The 27,452-nt window shown below is 39.2% G+C and overlaps 1 protein-coding gene across 3 annotated transcripts in view; it reads left to right on the top strand.

The window, feature by feature from the left end:
- The window catches only part of NRCAM (neuronal cell adhesion molecule), a 266,458-nt gene extending 241,088 nt beyond the window's left edge, over window positions 1–25,370 (top strand). For 2 of the 3 annotated variants that reach the window (XM_074367671.1, XM_074367672.1), the window contains 5 exons: window positions 194–370; window positions 1,386–1,421; window positions 13,812–13,943; window positions 14,780–14,858; window positions 24,708–25,370. In XM_074367671.1, coding sequence (XP_074223772.1) covers window positions 194–370; window positions 1,386–1,421; window positions 13,812–13,943; window positions 14,780–14,858; window positions 24,708–24,945 — 662 coding nt within the window. In that variant the 3' untranslated portion in view covers window positions 24,946–25,370. The remainder of the gene's footprint in view (window positions 1–193; window positions 371–1,385; window positions 1,422–13,811; window positions 13,944–14,779; window positions 14,859–24,707) is intronic. The other variant, XM_074367673.1, reaches the window with a different exon arrangement.
- The last annotated feature ends 2,082 nt before the right edge of the window (window positions 25,371–27,452 follow it).

Here is a 27,452-nt window from a genome sequence, read left to right as displayed (position 1 = left end):
GCACTGTCGTGTGCTCACCAGCAAAAGTTTAATTTCCATCCATCCCCATACCGTGGACCTCTTTACCTATTTCACCCTCCCCACCCCATGCCCCTTCCCTTCTGACGACCATTGCTCTGTTCTCTGTGTCAGTGTGTTTGGTTTGGTTTGGTTTGTTCATTTGTTTTATTTTATCTTACATTCTTTTTGACAGTTAACAGCACACATGAACTAGGCCCTCTGGTAGACTTGAAAATCCCTGCCAACAAGACCCGCTGGACTTTAAAAAATTTAAATTTCAGCACTCGGTACAAGTTTTATTTCTATGCACAAACTGCAGCAGGGTCAGGAAGTCAAATCACAGAGGAAGCAGTGACCACCGTGGATGAAGGTAAGATGGGTGTGTGTGAAATCCATGTAGCTCTAAGTCTCGTGAGACAAAAATCGTCAAGTTTATCCTTTTTCTTCCCTAAGTATCCATCTTACCCAGTGAGTACAAACACTTATTCTCATCCTGTTTTATATAAAATCAATTATTTAATTCATACTAGACTATGATTCGATGTTTGGTTTTCAAGTCCATAGGAAATTTTTAAACTTATATTAACATATTGTGGTGAGAGGTGGAAATTACAATCTTTTGCCGCACTTAAATCCAAACTTCAAGACAATGTTTTTTCCTATCTACAACTTTATATGAATACATACACACATCTAAATACACATACACGTAATGCATCTCTGTACACACACACAGGCGTACATGCCTATACACAAAATAAATATTTGTAATTCTAGTTCTGATCTTGATTCACCAGAAAATAATTTGCCATCTACATACTGATTTAGGTTTTCCAGCAAGGAACTCCAAACAGTTATTAAGTAGTGCATTTATTTTGTGTTTGCGCATGGGACTTTGTATTTTGATATGCCATCTGGTAGAGGGAAAGCAAAATAGCCCCATTCAAGTATTTACAAAAGGAATGAACGCTTCCTTTCACGCTTTTCCAAATTATCTTGAAAAACTTCAGTTTCAGTGAAAATGATCAAAAACATTGGAAAAGATTTTCTGTTTTTGCATGGCTCTAAATTGTAGAATTGCTTAAGGATTATTTATTTGATTGTCTAGCATAAGAAATTGACATTTCTACCCCAAAATTGGTTCAAATATCCTAAGCCTTCTTACATAACAGGCAAGTATGAATAGGGTGCTTTAAGTATGGGTGGCTTTGATTACTGGTAAGTTTGGGGACACCAACATACCTTTGTCCCCTGTACCGGATGTGGTACACTTCATTCTTCTTGCATGCTTTAGGATTTTAATGTGTTTTTATATAGCTTTACATGCTCATGGGTGTGTGACATCTAACGACATAGTGTCCTGTTTCTGTTTCCCTTCATTAAAGCTGGTATTCTTCCACCTGATGTAGGTGCAGGCAAAGGTAAAATAATTCATCTGCATGACTTTATCCATGTGTGCAATTTGCAATGTTAAACATGGGGAAGTGCAGCATGAGTTAAAAGAGAAAATAAAATAAGATCTGAAACACCAAAAGAAAGATAAGATCTTGGAAGATCTTGGCTTTAAAGTTCATGTCTAGTGTTTTGTTTTTTTTTTTTTTTACAAGGAGAAAGGCACACATTGAGTTCTTCTAAAACCTCTCCTCAAGTCTTATCCCTGGTGCAAATCCTGATCTCAGCTTTTAATGATATGATCATGGCTAGATCAGACAGGACCAAAACTGGGGATTCGTCCCAGATCCTCTACATGGCTGTGACATACATGAAGGGTGCAGAAATGCTAGTCCTATGATGAGATCGGATCAGCTGAGTGTCCTGTTCTCATCATTTAGCTGTACTCCTCGTAGACAGAGTGTACACTTTGCTGGCATCACACGACACTGGCCATTTGGAATTTCGGCTTAACGGTACCCTCCAGCTGGCCTGGGACTGAAGGTCTTCCCAAGAGGAACCCCTCTGAGGCAGTCTTCAACCAGCCTGCATGCTCCCCTGGTTGTGAGTCCATCCTGTCTTCACCAAACTGCTCAAGTCTCCTCTTCCTGGGTGGTAACCGCAATCACAATGAGTCACTTGTGTTCCCCTTGGTTCCTCCAGCTCTCTGGGGGAGGAAGGTGTGCTGGGAGAGTGGTGCTTGAATGAGTCGTAGTATGCCTTTCACTTGAGGCCGTTCCAAAGATTCCCCCACTCTTTGACTCTTGGCTTTTGGTCGATCTGTCAGCTTTTTAAAGAGCCTTGTTCTCATGGGGGGGCACCTCTGGCAGGGATTTTCTTGGGCTTTGACCAACTAAAGAAGTACAAATAGGAATGAAGAAAAAGTCAGCCAAAAGAAATAAGTGCTTTGCTCTAAATGGTGTGAGTTTTTGAGCTTAAACCTGATACATGTCTTCTATTCTTATCTTACGTAGAGAGTCTTGGTAAATTATCAAATGTCAATCAGGTAGATTTTGGAATGATCGAAGAAGAACTGTAACCATGTTCAATACTCTTAATCATGTTCATAGTTAAGTGTTTTCAGACTTGAAAGCACAAAGTGGGTAAAAATTCAAAAATTTCACAAGATTGTGGAAACGATGGAAACCTCTCTTCCGGATGTGTACTTCTTTCCAGGGATGGTTAGATATCAGTTAACATCCTTGGTGGTTTTACAGTAATTGGCTGCTGTGTTCCTGGTATAACGTTTCGTGGCAGCATTCCAGAGAAAGCCTGGCCTCTTTCCTCGTGCAGCCGACGCGTCCCTGCGGCTCTGCTTGGAGGCAGCAGCGGGGTGGTGCGCTGCAGGAGCAGGGTGGTGAGCTGCAGCAGGGCTGTCTGCCTTTCCCATTGACTTGTCATGTTGGAATCACCCGCTGATTCTGATGAACTCAGAATTAACTAAAGGAAATCTTAATTAGAATAGTTGAGGTTTTACCATTTGATGTCACTAAATTGAGTTGTGAATTACTTAGGATTGTAGAGACAAGCCAAAAAAGGGTCCCAGCACGTTCATGGAACCCCTGTTGCTGAAATCTGGTGAAACTCAGATAAAAAGAGAAATGGTGTTTTAAGTTTTTAAAAACCCTGAATCTAACCTGATTTTCGATATTGTTTCTTTTAATAGTGCACCAGTTATTAGGCATGGCTTGCATAAAATGATATCTTCCCATGATGAGACTTTAAACCACTCAAGAATAATTTGTTTCCCTGGGTTTTCCTTCCTTAAAAATATTTATTTTTTTCAATCTAGGAATGATTTCTACCCTCTTCTCTGTTTTCCTTCTCCATGCGGGGTTTAGCAACTCTCTGAAAGATGAGGAAAAGTTCTCCACGAGCCTTCCAACTGTTAGTCGTTTTAATGTATCTTTTATATTTTAATTTAAAGCAGCATGAAAGGGAAATAATGAGAGATGAACCACGGAGAGAAAACACGTGTGATTCCCTTGCTCTAGACGCCTCAGCTCTAGAGATTTTCATTCACTTCTCATCAAAGAGGGGACAAGAGGCGGAGCTGAGCTTACATTTTTAAATGTTCTTGCAGATTTGAAGAGATGGTAACGAAACCCATGCTTTCAAATACACCACTACAAAATGATTGTCTAAAGCACGAAGTAGAAGCTGGGGTGGATTGATTAGCTGTGCTGTGCCATCCTTTTCCTTACCCCTCTCCTCAGTTCGAGCGTGGAAATAGGTACCCTTGAGATCTTCAGGAGTTACTTATTTGGATCTGTGTCTTTGGTGAAAACCCTCAATATCTGTGTAAGAATTGTAGTTGTTTGGCTGCATCTGTTCAATTTCCTTGTCCCTTTAAATAGCTTCAGGGTCTGGAGTGCTAGGAGATAGAGCTGTGAAGGCATCTATAGAAGTGAAGTGAGGAGGGAGGGTATAGCTCAAGTGGTAGAGCACATACTCAGCATGCACGAGGTCCTGGGTTCAATCCCTGGTACCTCCATTTAAAAAAAAAAAAGACTAATAATAAATAAATAGACCTAATGCCCCCCCACAATAAAAATTTAAATAATTTTTTTAAAAAAAAGTGAATTGAAAACACAAATAATGGATTTGAGTTATGGTCCCAGGATTGCTGAGGGATGGACAGTGCTTTATCTATAGATAATTAACTACTTCCCCAGCTTGGGACCCATCATCAGGACACTTTTGTGAGGTGGCTAGTTGGGGTGTAGGAATAGGAAGAAACTAACTGGCAAGTCAGGAGCTGAACCTGGTTCTTGACCTGATTAGCTGCTGACTGTGGTCGACAAGTAGGACAGAGCAGAGCAGGGTACTGAGGGGCTGGTGACGAATCCTCTTTGTGGTCAGATTCTCACTGTATAATTATATCAGAGTCAGTCCCACAGCTACCAGTTAGGTACCAGTAAGTAAAAATCAAGTTGAAAGTGCACAACTTTTATTTGGCCTGAGCCAAAAACAAAACAAGCAGAAAAAAAAAACAACCCACAACTCTATAGAAGGTTTAATCATTTCAATAGCTAATGTCTCTCTGGCACATGAAAAGCACCAGCCTTTTTTAAGGCACTGTCTGTTACGACAATAAGGCAGTCTCTGCCTTTGGTATGCTTACCATCTGGCAGGTAAGAGAACACGTTAAAAAGAGTAAAAATAGATGCTAAATTAGCAATTTGAACAAAATGTTTTCTGAGTGGCTTAGAGGATTGAACCATTTATTTTGCCTAACAGGATCAGAAGAAGCTTCTTGAGGAAAGTGATATTGAACTGGGCCTTGAAGGACAAACAGAATTTGGGCCGATGAGTCAGGGCGTTGGGTGTATAAAATATTGGCCGGGGGCGTACGCAAAGGCATGGGATTTGAAAACCCACAGAATGTTTGAGTTACACCCAGCAGTCCACCTGCGGGCAAAGGTAAACCATCCACCTGCCAAGTGAAGTGGCAGGATCAGCTTAGGAAGCCAAAACGTAGGTAACTGCTGGTGGGGTCTGCAAAGAAGGACTTAAAATAGGGAGAGAGATCAGGGAAAGTCTGTTAAGATAGCCCAGGTGAGAAATGACACTGGCACATCGCAGGGGACATTGCCTGGCACGTCGCAGGTGCTCCGTGAGCATTTGTCCAGTAAAGAGATGTATGAGCAGGAAGCAAAAGCAAGGAGAGTTAGAATTCTCTGTGATGAAGGGGGCCAAACAACACACATAACCTTAGGAAATTGTGCTGTCTTCTCTGGGTGTCTATATGACTAAGCTAAACGTGCTTCCATTGGAAGTTATGATTCTGCCTTGAACACCATCCATAATTACACCACAACTAAATTCCTCAGTTCCACGATTCCGAAATTCTTTAAAGAAAATTACTGTTTTGCCTGGGTTCTTTGCCACCGATGTTTGGCACATGCTTATATTCACTGTTGTAAATATGTCTCTGTTGGTTGGTCATAATTATGTCATTATCTGTTTTTTAAGAGGAAAACCTCAGACAACTGAGATCAGTTAGGTGCATGGAAGGACTCTGTCTAATTCAATAATCAGGTTTTCTTCCTGCTGTCTCCCCCCCTTAGCACAGAGGGGCAGACAGTGAACGTGGGGCCGGGAATTATATCTCTGAGGGCAAGTGCATTATTTAATTTCTTTAATATACTTCTGATCCTTAACATAGCTTTTGATCCTGAGAAATGCTGTTGCACTGAATTTGTTTCAGTGGAGACCCTTGGCTTCTAAATTGTATGACACAATTTGGAATTTAATTTTGGAGTCTGAGCAAGCCCGTTCATGCTTTCTGGTGTGCTCTCCTAGGATGTTGTCCCTGAGATGATAAATTAATCTTATTACTGTTTAACTACCCAATGAATATCTCTGTAAATATGTCATTTTTAGTTTAGGGTATTGAGGTAAGGCTGATAGAATTATCGGGCTCTGATGGCCAACAACATCTTTTTTAAAATTTTTTGAACACAAATGTTACTATGTTTATAATGCAGATTGTTTCTTTAAAAGACCTAAGAAGTATGTATTTTAGGGTTAAAAGATCTTTCTGAGTTTTGTGTTCAAGGATGTTGTAAAGTTAAATTTTAGTAACATTCAGACAGTGGTAGACTAATGAAAAGTACCTCATTTACACATTTCAGGCTGAAAAAAAGGTTATTTTCCCCATTGTCTGTTTTCAGATTGCTTTTTAAATGTTACTGTTGAAATCTGATTTCAGTCCCCTTTCCATTCAAAGAAGAATCTCACGATCTTAATGTCAGGCGAATTCCCAGTAACATCTCTTGATGACCGTGGATGTCATCTTTACTCGGTAACAAGCGTATAGCATCCTGTAGTCTCCCTAACTGGGTGTTTTAGGAAGCTGTTTAGATTGCGCTGTGATTTTTCAGAACATGGTGTGTATGTAACGAACACTCAGCAGGTAAGATTGTCTTGCTCTCTGGGGTATGTCAAGTGAAATATTTCTTATTCCTTTGATTTCTTGGTCCTTAACCTCTGACAAAGGGGACTGGGCATCTGGGGGCAGCTTCTCTTCCAGCGTACCCTAACCATGCAAACCTTCTCCAAACGCGTGAACCTTAAATTTCAGCAGTAAATTCTAATTGAATTTTATTTGAACAATTGCAGAGTACTTAAACTTACTTTATATCTTGTGTGTCTGGTGCTGCAATTTGATTGTCTGTTTTTTTGTTTGTTTGTTTTATTTTTCTATTATATATTCACTTCAAGCAGTAAATCCCAGGATCAGCAAACTTACTACTGCCGCCGCTGAGACCTCTGCCAGTGTCAGTTGGAAATATGAGGGACCAGAGCATGTGAACTTTTATGTTGAATATGGTGTAGCCGGCAGTAAGAAACAATTTCATTACCCAGTTTTTAATTTGGGGGCTACATTTTAAGAGATTGAGAACACTTTAAGGATTTACTGTGGATCATCTTGAAAAATAACTTGATCCAAATACATGAATCAGATTTATCTGAAAAAAGTGTGATGAACTGTCAACCTATATATTTCATACATAGCTAGGAATCCCTTTGGTTCCTGTTGTTAAATACAAGGGACATGGCAGTAAGTTCCATTGTTGATGTTATTTTCATATTGTGGTACTTAAAAGTTGTCCTTAATGCACAACATGTAAACAAGAGTCATAATGAATAATTGTATTTGTTAGTACAAGTAGGAAAGAAGAAAAGTTTGTTCAAATCGGACCTTGAAGTGTCAGAAATCAGAGTGACTTAAAAGCAGTCATTTTGCCCAACAGAATTTTATCAGAAGTTGCAGAAAATTAACACTTGAGGGGAACCACCATTATGTTTCAATGTTTAATGTATTCCCAAGTCAGGGACTCGACTTCCATCCTGGCCACATCTTGCAGGAGATGGGGTGGCTTTAATTTTCTGTGGTTTATGAGAACCCAGTGCTCCCTCCTTAGATGCAGTGCTCTCTGGACGTAATAAGCTGGGTGGTCAGTTTGTGACAAAATGTTGACTATAGTCCAGCTTTCTGGTTAGGCCTTTCTCATGCAATAAATATTTTTGAAAAACACTATTGCTTTAGAAAAACCAATACTTAGGAAAGATTAAATCTATAACTTGGATACATCTGAAGGCATTTAAGTTTACCAAAAGATTCATCTTGTGTATCTTAAAAAAAACAATCCTTTCCATAGTGCAATTAAGCTATTTAATGTATAGCATCATTAGAGAAACTCAGTAGTTCCCTAAGGCAAGGCGCAGATCAAGGAGCTTCCTTTGTGTTAAAAAGAAGATTTAATACAGTGAGAATATGTGCAATTAATATGCAATCTGATAACCCAGTTGATTTTTCTTTGAGGACATTTTCATGTGGTTCTTTATTTTAATTGATTCATTTGGCATGACTAAATTTAGAAAAACCTAAAGTGATAAACCTCAGCCTCCTAGAGGCTTTTTGTTTTTCGCTTGTAAAAGTATTTTCCTTTCTTGAAGCTAAGGGACTTCCATTCCCTTAAAATATTCAAATGTGTTGTTTTTGCAACATTTCCATAGGCAAAGAAGAATGGAGGAAAGAAATTATAAATGGTTCTTGGAGCTTCTTTGGGTTAAAGGGTCTAATGCCAGGAACAGCATACAAAGTTCAAGTTGGTGCTGAGGGGGGGGCCTTTGTGAGTTCAGAGGATGTGTCTGAGACAGGCCCAGGTGAGGTGCCCACCATGTCAGTTCTTGCTCCCAGAAGGGAAGCCGCTGGTGCTCCAGTGGGAGTCGGGGGCCTGTGGGGCTGTGTGGTGTGTAGGGCTGTGAGTGTCTTTCCACGGGGCCCAGTTGGGTTGGGAGCTGGGGTTTAACTGTCTTTGGCTCTTTAGAGCAAATGAATTACAGAATTGAACAAATCATCTTCTAATCACATTATTGCCAAAACCATTACAAAAACAGGTAAATATGATTCTTGATCTACATGATTTATGTATCTCAATTTTTCACATCATTCATGTGTATACTTTCCCTTGGAATTAGAATGGAATTTTTAAAAAAATTTTCAGGGGGCAGATAATTAGGTTTTTATTTTACTGTTTATTTTTTTTAACGGAGGTACTGGGGATTGAACCCAGGACCTTGTGCATGCTAGGCACGCACTCTACCACTGAGCTATACCCTCCCCTCTTGAATGGAATTTTTGAAAAGATTTTTGAAGCTGAAATAACTCTTTGATTGAGTCGCAATGTTTTATGTCAAAATGGTCTGTAACCCAGCAGAACGCTGCAGCTGGGTTAGACAACTGATGTCAATCATAGTAATTTTGTACAGAACAAGAAATTGTTCATGTATTTCATTGTTATCACACCATGTTTGACTGCTTGTATCTATTTTAGTTATTTGAACATTGTCAAAATATACAAGTACAGTAAAGTTTCTAAAATAAAGAAAAATGGTCTTGTAAGATGCAGGAATATTCATATTTACTCACAGGATGGAAAACCATCCCCGCTTACTTAAATTTAAAGGAGGGTTGTGTGGTATGTGTTCATTTTGTGATTCCTACAACCGTATTATGTTCAGTCACTTCATGCATTCTTGAGGAAATGTTACATTTCCTGTAGAACCCACAGGCAAAAATATATTTTTTTTGCCTTTCATGAACCAAGCATGATCACTTTTAAAGTCATTTCTTCTGATTTAGAAAATATACAATCATGAGTGTTTTTTAAAACAAGAAGGAAACCAAAGATAATATTCAATAACTTATTAAATAAAGATTGTATTCAAATAACTTACTAAAATATTCATGTGCCACAATAATAATGTTTAAAGAAAAAAATGTTTTTCTGTCATCCAGTTCCTTGTATTTTCATATCCACTTGTGTACAGAGTGCTAGGAAAATCTTGTATTAAACTTAAAAACGGAATATCAAATCACAGCTAGTATTACAAGTATGAATTGTTATTACTGATAGTATTTAATTTCAAAAAACTAAAAGCCCAAGTCGGTGTTCTGCCCATAGACAGCTAGAATGCTAATGATGGTAGCAGCACTAACATTTATTCAGCTCTGGTCTCTGCTAGGTGAGCGGTTTCCATGGCTTCTCTCATCCAGCCCTTACAACAGTCCTGTGAAGTAGGCAGTTTATTACCCACTTACACCGCACGTCAGTGCTGAGTCATCATAGTGTCACCCGCTAGAAGGCAGGAGAGCTCAGCCCTCCAACCCTGGAGGAGAAGCCCTCTACACCCACCGCTCTGGGGCACGGAGGCCCACACCCCGAGGGGAACAGGTTGTCTCAAAAAGGAGCACTCCATTCAGCACTTGGTATGTCTCTCCAGCTCCCCTGGACCCCCGGTGGCCCCAAGGTGCCCACCTTGCAGATCTAGCTAGAATGAGGCTCCACCCATAAAGTCAAGTTGTGGCATAATTTTTGTCCTCTTAGAGGACGGAAGAAAAACTCTTTAGAAAAAAAAATGTCTTCTTCAGTGTTGCTGTACCTACAGTTCCAGCTGCAGCTGGCCAGGAAGTTTAAGGTGAGCAGCTGTCACAGGCCAGTCATTCTTGTGTGCCAGTGGTGGAGAAATAGGACAAGGCCAAAACCAGTAATTGTCACCTTTTACTGTAAATGCCACCGTTAAAAGGGATAAAGATTGATTAAACCGTAGTGACCTTAGTGAACATATTACCTCCAGGAGCAAATACAGTTAACCCAGCCTCCTTGTTCTCCCAGTTTCCAGGCCCTGTCCTGGACCACGTGACCTCTAGGGTGACAGCAGTGTCGCATCTTGCTCGTTCAGCCAGGTGTTGAGGTGTGAATGCCGGTCCTGGGCATGGACGCCCAGCCTCCTGGCTGATTTTTTAATTCTCCGCATTAATGAGCTGCTTCTCTTCTCTGCGTTCTGCTGATTTCGGGAACCTAGACTCACCTTTCACCTGTGCTTGTTTCATGAATCTTCTTAACATGACACCGTCTCTGCCTTTGATAGTCTGGGTTTTGAAGGTTGATTTCTTCATTTTTTTCCCCTCCGGCACAAACTGAAAAACCGATCAGACAAGGTGGTGTCCTGTTTCTGTGCCTCTCACCCACGCTCCTGGGAGGACCCCTCCTCCTCTTTTTTTAATTGATTTTTTTTTTAAATTGAAGTATAGTCAGTTTACAATGCTGTGTTAGTTTCTGGTGTACAGCATAGTGATTCATATTCTTTTTCATTATCAGTTATTACAAGGTATTGAATATAGTTCCCTGTGCTCTACAGTAGGATCTTGTTGTTTATTTTATATGTAGTAATTAATATCTACAAATCCCGAACTCCAATTTATCCCTTCCCACCCCAACTTTCCCCCCTGGTAAGCATAAGTTTGTTTTCTGTGTCTGTGAGTACTGTTTCTGGTTTGTAAATAAGTTTGTGTCATTTTTTTTTAGGTTCCACATATAAGTGATATCGTATGGTATTTTTCTTTCTATTTCTGGTTTACTTCACTTGGTATGACAGTCTCCAGCTTCATCCATGTTGCTGCACATGAAATTATTTTATTCTTTTTTATGGCTGAGTAGTATTCCATTGTATAAAGGTACCACAACTTGTTTTTCCAGTCATCTGTCGATGGACATTTAGGTTGCTTCCATGTCTTGACTATTGTTAATATCACTGCTATGAACATTGAGGTGCATACATCTTTTTGAGTTAAGAGTTCCCTCCAGATATATGCCCAGGAGTGGGATTGCTGGATCATAGGCTAAGTCTGTTTTTAGTTTTTTAAGGAACCTCCAAACCCACCCACTGAAACTCAGATTCAAGAAGGAAAAAACCCTACAAGCTTCATTGTGTGTATGTGTGTGTGTGTGTGTGTGTGTGTGATGCACAGTGGTGATCATGATTTGGGTTTGTATGTGCATCTATAGTTAAGATGATTTTGAAGTGTCCTGGGAAGACTTGAACCCTCATATTTATTCTTGGGCTTTAGGTCCCTTTTACGGATGAGAAGTCAATAGAAGCTATTTTCACTTACATAATTTCTGTTTTATATCTACTTCTGGTGCATGTGTGTGTCTGTGTGTGTGAGCATGTGAGCATGTGTACACATGTACCTGTTACCATACTGTGTCTGCCCAATCTTAAATGAACGAGGTAGTCAAATATTTTACCTTTTTTCTTTAGACATAAGGGACAAAAATTCAAAGTCAATTTGGATGGTCCTTTATCAACTGTCAAAGAAACATTTCTACTTTTGCTATAGTTTCATTGCAGCAGACTGCCAGTGGGCAGTTCATTTTTGACAGTCACCAACTTTGCAAAACAGTGTCTGTGCCAAGACTGGGTATCTTATTGCATTTTGCCCTTATAAGTAGCATTTAATTAGATGAAAGATATACATAAATAGCAGATACTATTTATGACAAGACTGGAAATCATTCATCATATTAAAAACAGGGACTCTTTAACTTCAATCCAGTGCTCCATAGACTCACACCAGTTGATTTTTGGTTCGGTTTTGAAGAAAATGTACACAAAGACCATGTGTGAATTGACAGAAATATATTGCCAAAGAGTATGTAATGATGGGCTTTTAAAATATTTAAAATATGGAAAGTCCCTGTTACAACATTTTATCCTTTGGAAAGACTTCTGCAGATTTGATGCCTGGACACGTTTTCGGGAATGCATGAGAGCAGTAGGGTGGAATGGCTAGCATTGTGTCTTTTGGTGTCAGTAGTCTTGGGTCAAACTCCAACTCTTGGGCAAGTTCTTTACCGTCTCTGAGTTGATTCCTCATGCCTACCTCATAGGATTTTTGTGAAGACTGAGTGAGATTTTGCCCTCAGCACAGTGCCCAGTGTAGAGTCAGTTGCAGAATGTTAGCTCCATTCTCATCGTCTTCATCTTCCCCACCGCGGGGGTGACTGTGGTATGTGGGTGGAAGGGGGCACTGCCTACGCTCATGCTTCAGTTGTATCTAGTGCTGATAACACTCAAAACCCCTCTAACTAATGGGGAACCAGGGGCTATTGACGAAAGGCTCCTGTCATTTGATTTGCATTCCAGATAATGTATTTCCACTTCTCATTTTATTTCTTAAACACACATCCACACATTTTCTCACATTCCTCTTCATACTTGATTTTCAGCCTTTTCTTTTCCTCCCTATCCTCTGTGTGGAGGAAAAAGGCAGGGAGGTGCTTTTTGTTTGCAACATGTAGCAGAACCTGGGTTACGCATGGCCATGCTTATTTCTGCATCCAGCGATCGCATACACCTAGCCCAACCACGTTGAATGTATTCGGAAGAAATTCAATCAAATAAAAGAATGATATAGGCATTCTTATGAATAAAAAGAAGAAGACCTTTTACCTTGATTATGGTCAAAAGTTGAAAAAAATAATAAAAGCCTTTAAAAAAAAAAAAAGATTTATACCAGTATATTTAAACAAATTCTCATGGGCTTGTCTGAATAGCCATTGATGCTGCACTTTGTCCCATTTGATTGACACTTTTGAATAATACCAGAAATGCTAATTATTCTGTGTTTTTCTTAGGAGAGTTGCATACTGTGACTGGTTGAATGAGGGGCTTTGCACTCTTTGACTCAAACAGAGTAGATAAAGAACATGTATACGTGTGAATGAGTATTTTCTCTTTGAACTGACCACTTATTCCAATAATGATTCCACTGATCAAGAAATATTTCAAAGTTGTTTGAGTGGATCCTAAGCAATATTAAAGACTGCATATTGACCCTTTGAAGATAATTCGGATTTTTCAGAAATTTCCAAAAATCCTTCAGAACCAACTCTTGTAAATGAGTTGAATACCAAATTTAAGTACTATTTTGGGTGCAAACTGAGGTGTTGTATAAAATAGTAAGTTTGGTTATCTTATGTGGGCAAGTTTCCTATGTGGAGAGCTTTCTTTTTCAACAGAATATTTTCCAAAAAAAATTTTTTTTGGAAAATGGCAACGTCATTGCAATATTTTACCCTCCAAAAGTGGTTGCTCTGAAAGAAAAATACTCCATTAGATGTATACATTCTGTTTAAAATTGTCTTATTTTCTTATCATTGTGATTAATGTACAATTTTTCCTGAAAACAGTAAATTTTTTAATTGGTTTGGGACTATGTATTGAAAATATGTGGTTAAAGTAACTGTGAACACAGTGTTCAGCAAGGTTCATTAGCATTTAATGGTATTAGCAGTCAGATTTCTCTATTTGAATTTTTTAAATCATTGAAGATTTTCGATTGAAGTTATGAAAGTTAAGTATTTATATAACTTCTGATTGGTAACTGACAGATGCCAATTTGGGACCATGTGTAAAATATACAAAAGCTCATGTACTATGGCAGTTTTTTACTGCAAGAGACTACAGCAGTTCTCATCTCCCGCTAGACCCGTTCCCACTGACACCATTGGTTTGTTTTCCAGCAATGGCGAGCCGGCAGGTGGATATAGCGACTCAGGGCTGGTTCATTGGTCTGATGTGTGCTGTCGCTCTCCTTATCTTAATTTTGCTGATTGTTTGCTTCATCAGAAGAAACAAAGGTGGTAAATACCCAGGTAAGAAAGAAAGAGTGAAATTGCCTTATAATTAATGCTGCATAATTTTCCACTGAACTAAAGACAAATCATGAGGGTATTCATGGAGATTGCAGTAAGTGTATCTTCCAGGAGCCCTTAGTGTGGACTTCCTGTTCAGACAGTTTTTGATCCCTTTTACATAATGGGAGCCTAAACGTTGCCAAGGATCAGAGGATACTTTGGAGTGTAAATTAATCTGTCCTCTGAAGATGCTAGTGACTCTGCTTCCTTAGGCTCCACATAAGTCACAGGTGCTGAAATAGCACCTAAAACCAACAGGCAGAAGGGGAGGGTGCAGGAAGTCTCCCAGAGGAAGTGATGCATGAACTGGGTCTTGACATCAGGATGTATATAACGTTGCTTTCCCTGTATGGTTAATATTGTGTTCAATTTAGTGAATCCAATGAATTTATATTTTCTTTACCTGACCATTTCCCCTTCAGTGGCAGTGGGAAAAATCTGCAAAAGAATAGATTTGTAAAAAGAATTGGTGAGCATAAATATAGTTAGTAAGTAGATTGGTAAAACATCTTAGAAATGTAAAACTTATTTTTTTCTCAGATGAGTAAGAGACTTGTGCCAAAAGTCTTACAGGAAGTCAACTTTGTATGTTAACAAATGTTCATGCGACTGTGTTGCCTCAAAGAGACCAAAGCATCAAAATATATGCATGGCTACATACTATGCCTGGTTGTACAACATCTACTGTGTACAGCATTATTTCCAATACTGTATAATCTCAGAGTGCACTCTTAAAACTTTAAGTAAGGAAACACAGGATCAATAGATAATGATGTCATGTTGGAATTTTTTAGTTAAAGAAAAGGAAGATGCTCATGCGGATCCTGAAATCCAGCCTATGAAGGAAGACGACGGTACTTTTGGAGAATATAGGTGAGCCCCTTCTTCTCAGTCACCCTTCGTCTTCGCTGCCCTGCACAGACACTACACTCACTCTCCATCAAATGGGATTCAGCCAGGAACGCGCTTTGCCTGGCATTTCATATTTTCAAGTATTAGTTTAGAAGCATTTCATGTCTAAATGTTCACACATCCCTCACAGTTAAAATAATCTCGCTCTTCATTAAAAAAATCAATTTCCATTTTATCAGTAGGTTTAGAGATGAAATGTCTTCCACCCTGTCCTATTTCCCAGAGGAATATTTCCCTTGCTGTAATTGATCAACACAGAAAAGCTGGTGTGTTACAATAAGAGTTTAAACAACAATAAAGGCCCTACAGACCTGCATTGTAAAGCAAACTACCCCTGTCATTCTCTGAGCAGTGCTTTTGTAAAATTGATGTTACTCTTTTTTTGCCTTGGATTTGAAGCTTGTTTTTCTCAAACCAATACCTACACCCCCTCCCATTAATCATGAAATGATGACTAGGCTGTTTTAGAAGCTGTTAATTATTAAGGAATATCACAGCTCTGGAGGCAGTGTATTAACTCACAGAGTTTTGCTAAAATCGTCTTGGCTTGGCTCCATCATTAAGGACAAATTGAATATAACCTATGTGCTAAATAGTTTTTTTTTTTTTTTTAAGAAAGAAACTCTTTAAACAAAGATATTCTTACCTAGGGGTTATAGGTCTTTTTAAAGAGAAATAAATGATTATTTTAGATATGTTTAAAACAGAAACAAAAAATACATTTATTCATTTAGAAGATTGGGGTTTTGGTGTTCCAAAAGAATACTTCTGTTAACCAAATACCTTTATATTTTGTCCTTTATTTCTATAAGCCTCTTGATTATATAAAATATAATTCTTTAAATATGCACTGAACCAGTATTGAGGCTTTTTTTTTTTTTTTTGGCCAGAAGAAAGGGCTTTTAGGTGAAATAAAATATTTCACTATTGTGATTGCCAGATGACATGTATAGAAGATATGTGTGTTAATTGTTACCTGTCTCTAGAGATCATTTTTGATATTTCCATGTCAGTATCATGAGAGGCAAAATAATGCCAAGGATAAGAAATATGAGAACTGGTTGAGAAAAACCATATATTTTTTACAAACGTGGATTAACACCAGTTCCTATGCAGATATAAAGGTTTTGCCTGTGTGTCCTGGCACCTCAGCATTTATATTCTGATTTCTCTTTTTCAACAGAGGTGACTGATTTCTAAAACTTTTCAGAATTCTGTATGTTATGATACAGAAGACTGTCTAGTGAGCTTTGTCTGGATGTCAGATGTTGACTTGGAGACTGACAGGATACAGATACCTCATTCAGCACCCCCACTGGTTCACCCACAAGGTTTCATAATGCACTAAAGCAGCCCACAGGTGGCCGCAGCCTAGGGTAGCCGTGGCTTGCACTGGATGAGTTGAAATCTTTGCTGATTTTATTCACTTTTCTACACGTTTCTCCAGTAAAGCAGGGGAGCTGAGAATTACTAAAAGACTTCTTACTTTTAGTGTCCCTGTGGCTAGAGTTCTACATGGGATATGCGTACCATTTCCTTCTTTATTGTGATAAAGCTTAATCTTTAATACAGCCTTAAAAATTATATATTTGCATGAATTGAAAGCAAACCATCGCACTGCATGCCTTCTTCCCATGGTGATGGATTTCTGCTCTACATTCTCATGCCCAGATGAATCTGGCAATGTACTGCTCACGCCATGGGTCTCAAATGTCAACTTGCTATTATAATGATGTGACATCGTGATCTGATGTAATGTGACTTTCTCAGGGTAACTCTGCTGCCTACACCACTTCAAAAACTTGATTGAAATCGAGGTTGAATGTGAACTCATTTGGAATCAAGAGTCTTAGTTTTACTGTCAGCTCAGCCATTACCCTTGATTCTTTTAGATATGGCATTTAATCTGTCTCAATTTTTTTCATCTATAAAATGATAGGGTTGGCCAAGTATTAGATGATCTCTGAAGGTTTCTAATTCACTGATTTCTTTGCTCCTTTACAAACCATCTACTAATAAGCTTCAATGTGATTTGGGGTTTCAGAGCAGCACATAGCAAGTATTTAGTCACTGTCCTCATTATTATTGTCTTTACATTTATTTGGTCATATTTATTTGTCTTGGTGCTAATTCATAAGTGTTATGTTTGTCGAGTGTTTTCAGATGGCTGTGTTTAGCTTATGCCTTGGGTTTCTCGGAAGAGAAAGACTTTTTTCCTTGGACCTATTAAGTACAAACAAGAAAATAAAAACACTTGTCACACATGTAATTCCATTGATCTGGGAGTTACCAAGGGAAATAACGTTCTGACCGGTGTCTTAAACTTGAAACGTAACTCAGTGATTTTTTTTTTTTCACTGATGCTGGAAGTGCGTAAGGGCAATCCCACAAGTGAAATCACTTCCCAGAACACCCAGTCACCCTTTGCTACAGATGTGGCCTCATCTTGTGACTTCCTGACATGACCTCAGAATTTTTTCCCTTTGGTTTCTTTTCTACTTAAAAAAAAAAACTTTTAGTTATTCTAGATGTCACAATTAATGAAAATGGTTCTAGCTGTTTATTACAGAATATTTTTTAACAAATGGATTTAAATTTCATTCTCCTCCTTAAATCCCAAGAGTCCCTTCTCTGCTTCGCACTTTCTGGAAGTTTTGAGCTCTGCATTATCTATTGATTCTTTTTCATTTGCATTCTGAAAATAAATTAATATGCTGATCACACACAGACACACACAAAACTAGGACTGTTCCCTAAATGTACATGAATTCTGCTTATGATTTGCTCATTCTCCAGTTTGAGGATGAAACCATTCCTCCATGGTTGGCTCCGAGCCAGAGGGTATTTTATAGTGCAGAGAGGGATGGAACTTCAGTGGCCAAATTTGATGTGTTTTTTTATATGCTGTAACCTATACCCTCACTCCAACACCCACCCCAAGCAGTTAACCCTCTGGTGGAAGCCTGCAGCTTTGTTTGTTTGTTTCTTTAATTATACAGACAGTAGGATCTGCATCCTTACTAGCATATAGAAAAATCAGAGAAACAATGCAACCAACCGTGTAAGTATTTTTTTTTTTTTATTCTTTAGCTCCATTCCTTTAAAAACCAGAATGAACCAAGGTCACAAGCTGTATGATTGTGGTCCTTGAACTCGTAGCGTAAATGGAGGCTGTTGGCATGGATATCTTGTCACTCACTCAGGTGAACACAACCCTGTCACAAGCCTGGTAACCCATGCTCGTAAGGTTTGGATGATGTAAATATATGTGCATTTGTTACATACTTTAGATTTATTGTGCTCACAATCATAAACTGCTATGTGAGCAATATAAATAATGATGCACTTTTAAAGGGAGTGTTTGGGTCATGAACATCAATAAAACTGTAGCTTGGTTTGGCCGTGGTAGGTGGTGACCGCGGGAGAATCAGACCCAGTCATCACAGATGCCGCTGCACCTTACTCAGCAGGCACTTAGTGGGTCCTGTGTGCACAACCTTGAATGAAGTGCTGTTGGAAAGAAAAAAAAAACAAACTGAACTCCCTAAAATTCATTCTTAGAAATGGAAAAGGAAAAGGAAAGAATGTGTCCCGGTTCTTTGACATCATAAAAGTGATTAAGAAGAAATGAAAAAATGTTAATGTAGGAGTTCTGAAGAGTTTCTAAAATGCCTGCTCTCTTTTTTATTGTTATTTCACAGTGAATTCCTTCAACCAGTATTGATTGAGTGCCTACTATATGCGAGGCTGTGAGGATATTAAAACCAATAGAATGTTACCTCACTAGTTTATAGTCTAGTGAGGAACGCAGGGAAGGGAACAATCTGAGCACAGTGAAGAGTGCTTTGAAAGGGCAGGCATATAACTCAGGTGCCAAGGGAGCAGGGGCAGGAACAAAGCCAAGTGCATGGCCTTGAAGGAGATGGTATAGAAATCTTCCCAGAGGAAGTAATGCAGGAGCTGAGTTTTGAACATTCCTTTCCACCACACAACTTATATGCATGAATAATCATGGATGTCAGTGTCAAAAATATATTTCATGGCTACATATACTCTTTTATGATGATTTTATGACTTATTTTGAAATGTGTTCAATCGTTGACATTCTGGGCTAACAGTTAACATCTGACACTTCCTGTCCTTCAAAGTTCTCACCAGAATGTGGATGAATTTTTTTAAGCCTTGAATACTATGTAGCTAAATAAGGGTGTGACTTTTAAATCATCTTCTATCACTTCTAAATTCCTCTCGTGTGGGAAACCACCCTTTCTCACTTGAAGTTGGCCAAACAGCTTCTCTTGGCACAATGTTCAAAACGGTCTACTTACCCTTTCATTATAAAATCCATCTTTGAGCTGAAAACAAGCAAGCACTAATACAGTGCTTCAACCCAGCCTTGTAACTGCTCATCACATCTGGAAAGTTCTAAGCGTGTGTGTTACGCAAGATGTTTCTTAGAAAACCATCTCTGTGAGGCGGGGGTCTGGAGTGGAGATAAGAGGTGTGATGGCGGATGGAAGGACACTTCTCTTTTTTGGGCACCAGTCACCCACCAGGCTCTGTGCTGGGACCACATATCATTTTTTCTCATTTAGCCAGATTCTAATTCCTGAAGTCGGACATTGTATCACACCACTTTTTTAAAAAGTCTTTCGAAGCTCTTGAGCTGCCTTTGAACAGCTTTTCTTCGAAAGACTCTTGGTGGGGAGAGCACCCTCTTCCTTACTTCTCTTCTTTCATGCACAGCCCGTGTCGCTGTAGGTTCTCTCTCCTCCACTGTGGCCACTGAGCTGGAAGGGACGTTTCTCGGGAGCCGCTTCTTGGCTGGCCGTCATTCATAACTCACAGGATTGTGTATGTAAAAATCCAAATGAATCTGCAGGAAAATATTAGAATCCGTAAGAGTTCAGTAATGTCGCTTGACACAAAATTAGCAGAAAAGTCAATTATATTTCTTTGTACCAGCAAACAGTTGAAAAGGGGGATTTTTAAGAAGGATTCCAGTTATGACAGCATGAAAATATGATGTAGGAATTAAGCCAACAAAAAGATCTCCCTGTTTTTCTATTTCAGGGCCCTGTATTCTATTCCACCAATCAATTTATCTCTGCACCAAAGCTACACTGTTTTAATGCAATACTTTTGAGTAAATCTTATATCTGGTAGGTCAAGTCCTCCAACTTTGTTATTCTTCCTTAAGACTTTTTTAGATAGTCCTGGCCTTTTTCACATACATATACATCTTAGAATCAGCTTGCCAAGATCTGCATAAGACCCTGCTATGTTTTTATCAGAAATAAATTGACTCTAAAGAGCAATATAAAGAAGATTAACATAATTTACCATGAGTCTTTCTCCATTTATTTAGCTCTTATTTAATAGCTCTGAATATGAGTTTCATTTTCTTCATAGGGGTCTTACACGTATTTTTGTTGGATTTGTTCTTACATACTTTGTGATTTTGTGGTATCATAAATGGAATCCTTTCTAAAATTTCATTTTCCAATTGTTTGCAAGTCAATAAAATTTACTTTTATGCAAATACAGTACTAAGCAACATTGCTAAACTTTCTTTTTTTTTCTAATGTTTGCCTGCAGGTTCCTTTGGATTTTTTTATATACATAATCATATCATTTATGAATAATGACAGTTCTTTCTTCTTAATACCATGCCTTCTCTTCTTTTTCTTATCACATTGCTTAGTGCTTCCAGTGCAGTTTTGATTAGAAGTGGTAACAGCAGGCATCCCTACTGCTAGTTCTGATGTCAAACAGGAAGCTTGCGGCATTCACTGTCAGGGCTGGCATCAACTCAAGGTTTCTTGTAGACATTCGTGATCAAGTTAACAAAGATACTTCTGTTCCTAGTGCATTAAAGTTTTATTGTGAACATGTGTTGGATTTTACTATATACCTTTTTTCTAAATCTACTGAGATTATCATAAAATAGTCTTCTTTTTTCCTGCTAAAATGGTGAATTATATTGTTTTAGGGCTAAAACAAGCTTGCATTCCTGGAGTAAACACAACCTGGTCATGATATATTATCTTCTTAGCAGATTGCTAAATTCTATTCACTAGTGATTTCTTTGGGATTTTCTCATCTATGTTCATAAGTGAGACTAGCCTGTAATTTTACCTTCTCAAAGTGTTCTTGTTGGTTTTAGATATCAGTGTTATACTAGACTCAGAAAATGATTGAAGGAGTGGTTCCTCTGACATGTCAGATCTTAACATGTCCAAAACTGAACTACTGACCTTCCAGCCCACACATGCTGCGCGTGGAATTAAGGGTAATTCCGTCCTTCCTGCTGCTCAAACCAAAAATTTTGGTGCTGTCCTTTTCTCTGTTATTCCTTATCCAATCCATCAGAAAATCCTGTTGGTGCTGTGTTCAAAATACGTCTGTAACGACCTTTGTACCACCCCAGTGTGTGCCGCTCTGGCCCAGGTCACAGGCTTCTCACTCGTGGATTGTTGCAGTAGTTCCCCTTCCCCCCTAGAGCAGGGGTCGGCAAATGTTTTCTGTAAAAGGTCCAGTAGTAAGTATTTTAGATGTTGCAGGCCACTCAGTCTCTGCTGCGGCTGTACAATTCTGTTGTGGTGCAGAAGCAGCCACAGACAGCACGTGATGAAGGGGCATGGCCTGATTTTGCTGGAGTTTATCAACCCCTGCCCTCTAGGGGAAGCTATATTTTTTTTAATTAAAAAATTATTTTTTTAAAGTATAGTTGATTCACAGTGCTGTTAGTTTCTGATGTACAGCATAGTGATTCAGTTATACAGACATACACATATATATGTATTGTTTTTCAGATTCTTTTCCATTTTAGGTTATTACAAGGTATTGAATACAGTTCCCTGTGCTGTGCAGTGGGTCCACACTATTCATCTGTTTTATGTATAGTAGCGTGCACCTGCTAATCCCAAACTCTTAATTTATCACCTCCCCCTTACCCTTTGGTAACCATAAGTTTATATTCTATGTGAGTCTGTTTCTGTTTTATAAATAATTCTACCTATGTCATTTTTTTTAGATTCCACATATAAGTGATATCATAAGATATTTGTCTTTCTCTGTCTGACTTACTTCACTTAGACTATTCTTAACACTGATGACAGCAACCCTTTCAAAGTGTAAATTGGATCATGTCACTCATTCATTGAAAACCCTCCAATGACTTCCCATCTCTCAGAGTTAAAGACAGAACCCTTAGTGTCCTACAAGGCCCTGATCTAGTTCTGTCACCTCTTTTTACTTTAGTCTCCCACCTTCTCTCTCTGTCTCTCCCTGTCACTTAGCTCCAGCCTCATCAGTTCCTTTGCCATTCGTAGAACAGGCTTGCCCCCACCTCAGGGCATTTGCACTGCTTTTTTACTCTGGACAGAATGGCTCTCCCGCCAGCTGCCCACCTGGCTAACTCAGCTCTTTTAAGTCTTTGATCAGATGTCACTTCTCAGCAAGGCCTCTTCTGGGCATCCTGTTTCCATCCCCTCCCCTAACACATTTTTTCTCTCTTTACTCAGCTCTGTATTTTCCATAGCACTGATCACCTTCTGACGCACTCTGTAACTGATTTTTAAAATACATTGATTGTTTATTGTCTGTATTTTCACCTGCTAGAAGCAAACTCAGTGAAGTCAGGGTTTTATTATATTTTGTTTGCTGCTTTATCCCCAGTGATTAGAACACTATCTGTCTTAGAGTCAGTACTCAGTAAATATTTATTAGGTATATGGATGGATGGATGGGTGGGTGGGTGGATGGATGGATGGATGGGTGGATGGATGGATGGGTGGGTGGGTGGATGGATGGATGGATGGATGGGTGGATGGATGGATGGATGGGTGGGTGGGTGGATGGATGGATGGATGGATGTATGGATGGATGCATGCATGAGTGGATGGATGGGTGGATGGATGCATGCATGCATGCATGCATGAGTGGATGGATGGATGGATGAGTGGATGGATGGGTGGATGGATGCATGGATGCATGGGTAGATCAAAGAAATGCCACAGAGTAGAATTTCCTGTAGTGTATTCATTGGAACATTAGTTCTACAAAGTGGAATGATACTAATAGTTAGAATCCAGGTGATAAAATACTGCTCATTATTGACCTTTTCAGTGGAATTAAGTGTCTGACCAAGTCATGGGCAGTATTTCACAGGAAATATTCAAGCAAAGCCTAGACACTAATGATTAAATTCCAAAGGCGTACAAGTTATTCTTGCAACAGGTTGGAGACTGGCTAGTATGGCCTCTAAAGGGCTCCAAACACAGTGCATCCCAAGATTCTGTGATACCTCCCCAGTTGTTTATAGCAATGGTGATCATATCGTTTGTTCAGTTTGTGACAAGCGCTTGTGTGTTGCTGAAACAGGTCATTTTCCATAGCGTATGCCAATGTCACATTAAGCCAGTATTATTTTCCAGTCTTGAGATTTTCTTCTTGGCAAAAAATTGGAGACCCTAGTAGAAATTATTGGCAAAAGAGCCAGAATATTTGCACACCATGAAATATTTGTGTCTTGGCTAGAAAGAAGTTACTCTTTAAAAGAGAAGGAGCAAAACAGTCTTTGCAAAAAATTCCTATGTGACATACTGCAGCTAATGTGGCCTCTCTTTTACTTTAAATTTTTAAATTTTTACTAATATTGTTTGGGTTTCCCATGTTTGTCTTGGATTTTTGTCCTTTGAAAGAATTCAAAACATGTAATATGTCATTGCCTTTTTTTTTTTTTTCTTTTTCTTAACCAAATGTTACCCATTAAGGAATAGGTCAGCATGAATACCTAGTTACATGACCGTATGAATGGATGTTCTAAAACACAGTGATTACTTCTGGGTATTGTGCTTTGGGGTTCAACAGAGAAATAAGCAAATGTACAGTGAGTGTCCTACAAATTTATATTAAATTACACTCCTCAGATTCCCATCCGACGTGGATCAGCTGCAAAACACATCTGGGAGAAGGGAGTAGTCAGGTAGCACTGAGAGCAGGAAATGTTTGCTTTTACACTTGGGAACCATTCACACTCTTCAGAATATATTGACCTGCCATTAATAGAACAGATGTCGTGCTCCAAAGTTAAATGATGCCTCTTTCCAAATGAATAAATCTTTACCCATTAACTAAAATTCTTACAGAAAAAATAAAATACTGTATACGATCCGTATAAGGATTTTGCTTTTCTTCTTAGGCTATTTTCATTTGTTTCTTCTGCATCCTTTTAATGGAATTTGTAGGTCTCTAGAAAGGTAAGGTTAAAGTTTACAAGTCTGGCCTGCACTCAATAACAGAATTATTGGAAATGCAGGATTGCACTTCATGCTCTGAAAAACAAAAATCCACATTTCACACTTAACCAAAATCATTCTCCATTCATCGCCAAGGAATCAGAGCAATTATACCATTTAACATACTAACTTCTCTATTCACCATAAGCTTTTACACCCTTCCGAATTCTATTACAATCGTGATGATTTGCAACTTTTCTTGGTTCTTCCTTTTGTAATGCTTGTGATGACTTCTGAATTGCTTCCCAATCGAGAGCCAGAATCTAGCTTTGTCATTGACATGCACAATAAGAAGCCATCCACCTGCCGAAGCCTTCATGATTAAACCATTTCCGCACCTGATTTTCATTCCAACCACATCCCCGTCATTGGAGTCCACCTGACGATTAGATTTGGCTAGAGCAGCTCAGAACTCCAGATGCTTTCTCACCATTTGCATGCATGGTCTTTAAGAGCAAAACGTTTTACCGAAATGCCAGTCTCGATGAAAATGTCTTCTCTTTTCCAGTGATGCTGAAGACCACAAGCCTTTAAAAAAAGGCAGTCGAACGCCGTCAGACAGGACTGTGAAAAAAGAAGACAGTGACGATAGCCTAGTTGACTATGGAGAGGGGGTGAACGGCCAGTTCAATGAGGACGGCTCCTTTATCGGACAGTACAGCGGTAAGAAAGAGAAAGAGCCAGCTGAAGGAAACGAAAGTTCCGAGGCACCTTCTCCGGTCAACGCCATGAATTCCTTTGTTTAATTTGTCTGCTCTTTGCCAACATCCCACTTCTCTAGAATGTCTCTCTTAAGCCCTCATTGGTCAGCCTTCTCAGACTGTGAACATAGAGGCAGAAAGCAGACGTTCTGCTGCGTGTTCCTATCATGAGAACAGTTAGAGCGAGAACGTAACTCAGTCAAATGATACGTTAATGTGAAATGCAGTGCAAAGTGCATCCTTCCTTCCTTCAAGATGGGTATTGTTGATTTCCTCAGACCCGATCAGACTAACGCCATGCCATCCACAGATCGCGTCCTTTCCTCTTCAGGACACAGTTCCATGTGATGCATGAAAAATGCTCCACCTTTCAAGGACATACCTGCGTATCTTATTCAAACATGCGTTGATACCTTGTTTATACTGTCCTCAGCTAAACCCCTAAAAATGAATTCCGTTTTCCTTGTCAAGAGTGTTACTGTAGTATCCTCTAGAACTTCAATGTCTTTGTGGACATTGTCGTGAAATTGGTGACTCTATGTCTAGCTGTCATTAGTCTTTTTGGGAGACTGTTAGGAACCGTATGTACAGTATACATGTGCTAAGTGAGATCATTATGACAGTTGCATTTGCCGATGCTCACTGGGACTCTTACCTGCTCTTTGCTCTTGTTACTCAATAGCCTTCTTAATCTTCCAGGTATTACAGCAGTGCAGTGTTCTACTTTTTACATCATCTCCGTATTCAGTGGTTTTCAGGCATAAACAATGCGTATTGCAATGCATTCTGGCATCGGTGCTGTCTTGAAAGCATCAGAAACACAGCGCTCCCATTAAATTTCACAGATTATTCCAGAAAGCACAGGGCAAGACACATGCAGTGCCTTCAGACAAGAAGCATTCCACGACAAACTGCCTTCGGTATCGCTCAGTAACAGTCGACTCAGTGTCTTAGATCACTGTCATTGTCTAAAAGTAACTTTTAAAAAGCATAGTTAATGAAAACTGCAGTGCTGGGGGAAAAAAAGGAATTGTGAAAATAAAATTCATAAGACAGTTTTTATGAGGCATTTTCCCCTCGTATGTATAAAAAGCAAAGCTTTATCACCAGCTGGAACTTGTGACGATTTTGTGGTCTTTTATGGTTTCAATTAAAACAAGTCACATTTAGTAAGGAAGATGTCAACTTGGTAGAAAATTTAAAAAAAAATACCAAAAACCAGTTATTCACAAACTAATAGCATACAACAGCATGCCAACAGGAATATATTTTTCTCTATGTCTTTACCTACATGGCAGCTTTGGAAACTCTCTGCAGCATTAAACAACGTGTGTGCAAGTTGCTATGAATGTCTTTCAGAAGCTAAGAAAACTGACAGGGGCCAGTAGTCAAACAGAAATCTGACAAGGGCAATAGTCAAGGCGATTACATCTGCGGTTTCAAAACCAAACCTCTGTGTCCTCCCGTATTTGTAGCAATCTCTATCAAACGGTCTCCTTCCCGGTATGGAATTCGATAACAACCTATGGTTGAAGGAATGCTCGGTTTCGTTTGCCAATAAATTTGGTTTCCCATAACTTGCATCAAGTTTAATTTTAAGTAAAGCTTTTTATATGTAGATATTTTGTTGAATTTGTAAATACCCTTACAGCATAGATACTATGTGCTTACGGGTGTAACGTACAGGTAAATATGCAGAAGGTGTTTATGTTGGACTGTAGGAGACGGTAGCCGGTTAATACAGTGCATGAGATGGGGACGCATTTACTTAAATGCCTTTGGGTTTTTATTTTTCCTTTTTGCCGTGAAGCTGAAATAGTGAACAGTTTTACGTACTGACAGCAGGCTTCTAGATGAAATCTTCAGAGCTTTGCCTGAGGGGCTCCATAAGTCCAGTACCTTTGATACATGTAGGTAAAGCACACTTTGGAGTAATCCCAGGTAAAGAGGGCCCTAACTAGTTTCCTGTCTCCATATTCGCAGGACAAATATCAGCCTTCCTGATGGAAATACAAAGACAGAACAGGCTGGCCTTGGCACCACAGAGCACAAATTAAAAAGCTCCTTTACATTTGCCCGTGTGTGGGGGGAACCAGTAAAAGTACAGGCTTTACTCTTCCCTAACGGTAGATGCTGAATTTATCTGTGCATGAAGGAATCACTGCTGTAATAGTGCAACAGAGTTCGTATTAAAAATTAAACGTGGATTTAAAAGCCCCTCTCTCTTTCGTGATACATCCTGTTCCTAGTGCAGTGTGACAGTCCAAGTCACGGTCTCTGCAGTGGTGCAGGCGGATGTGCCCGGATTTCCATCCAAAAGTAGCTATCAAACAGCTGTAATCTCTTTGTGATTTTTAACTTCTTCAAACCTGTGTTTCCTAATGCTTTAAAACAGCATACATTCTGATGTTTGCTCTTAAGAGGCAGAGAAGATTCAACATAAAACTAAACACAGCATACAAGAGAACTCATAAAAGAGGGGCATCTCAAACCCTGTCATTCAGAGCAGGAGAAGATGCCGCTAGGCTGGAGAGGAGCAGTCTGAGAAGCCG

This window comes from Camelus bactrianus, chromosome 7, assembly GCF_048773025.1.
Source record: "Camelus bactrianus isolate YW-2024 breed Bactrian camel chromosome 7, ASM4877302v1, whole genome shotgun sequence".
Taxonomy (NCBI): domain Eukaryota; kingdom Metazoa; phylum Chordata; class Mammalia; order Artiodactyla; family Camelidae; genus Camelus; species Camelus bactrianus.
This window is presented reverse-complemented; position numbering and strand designations above follow the sequence as displayed.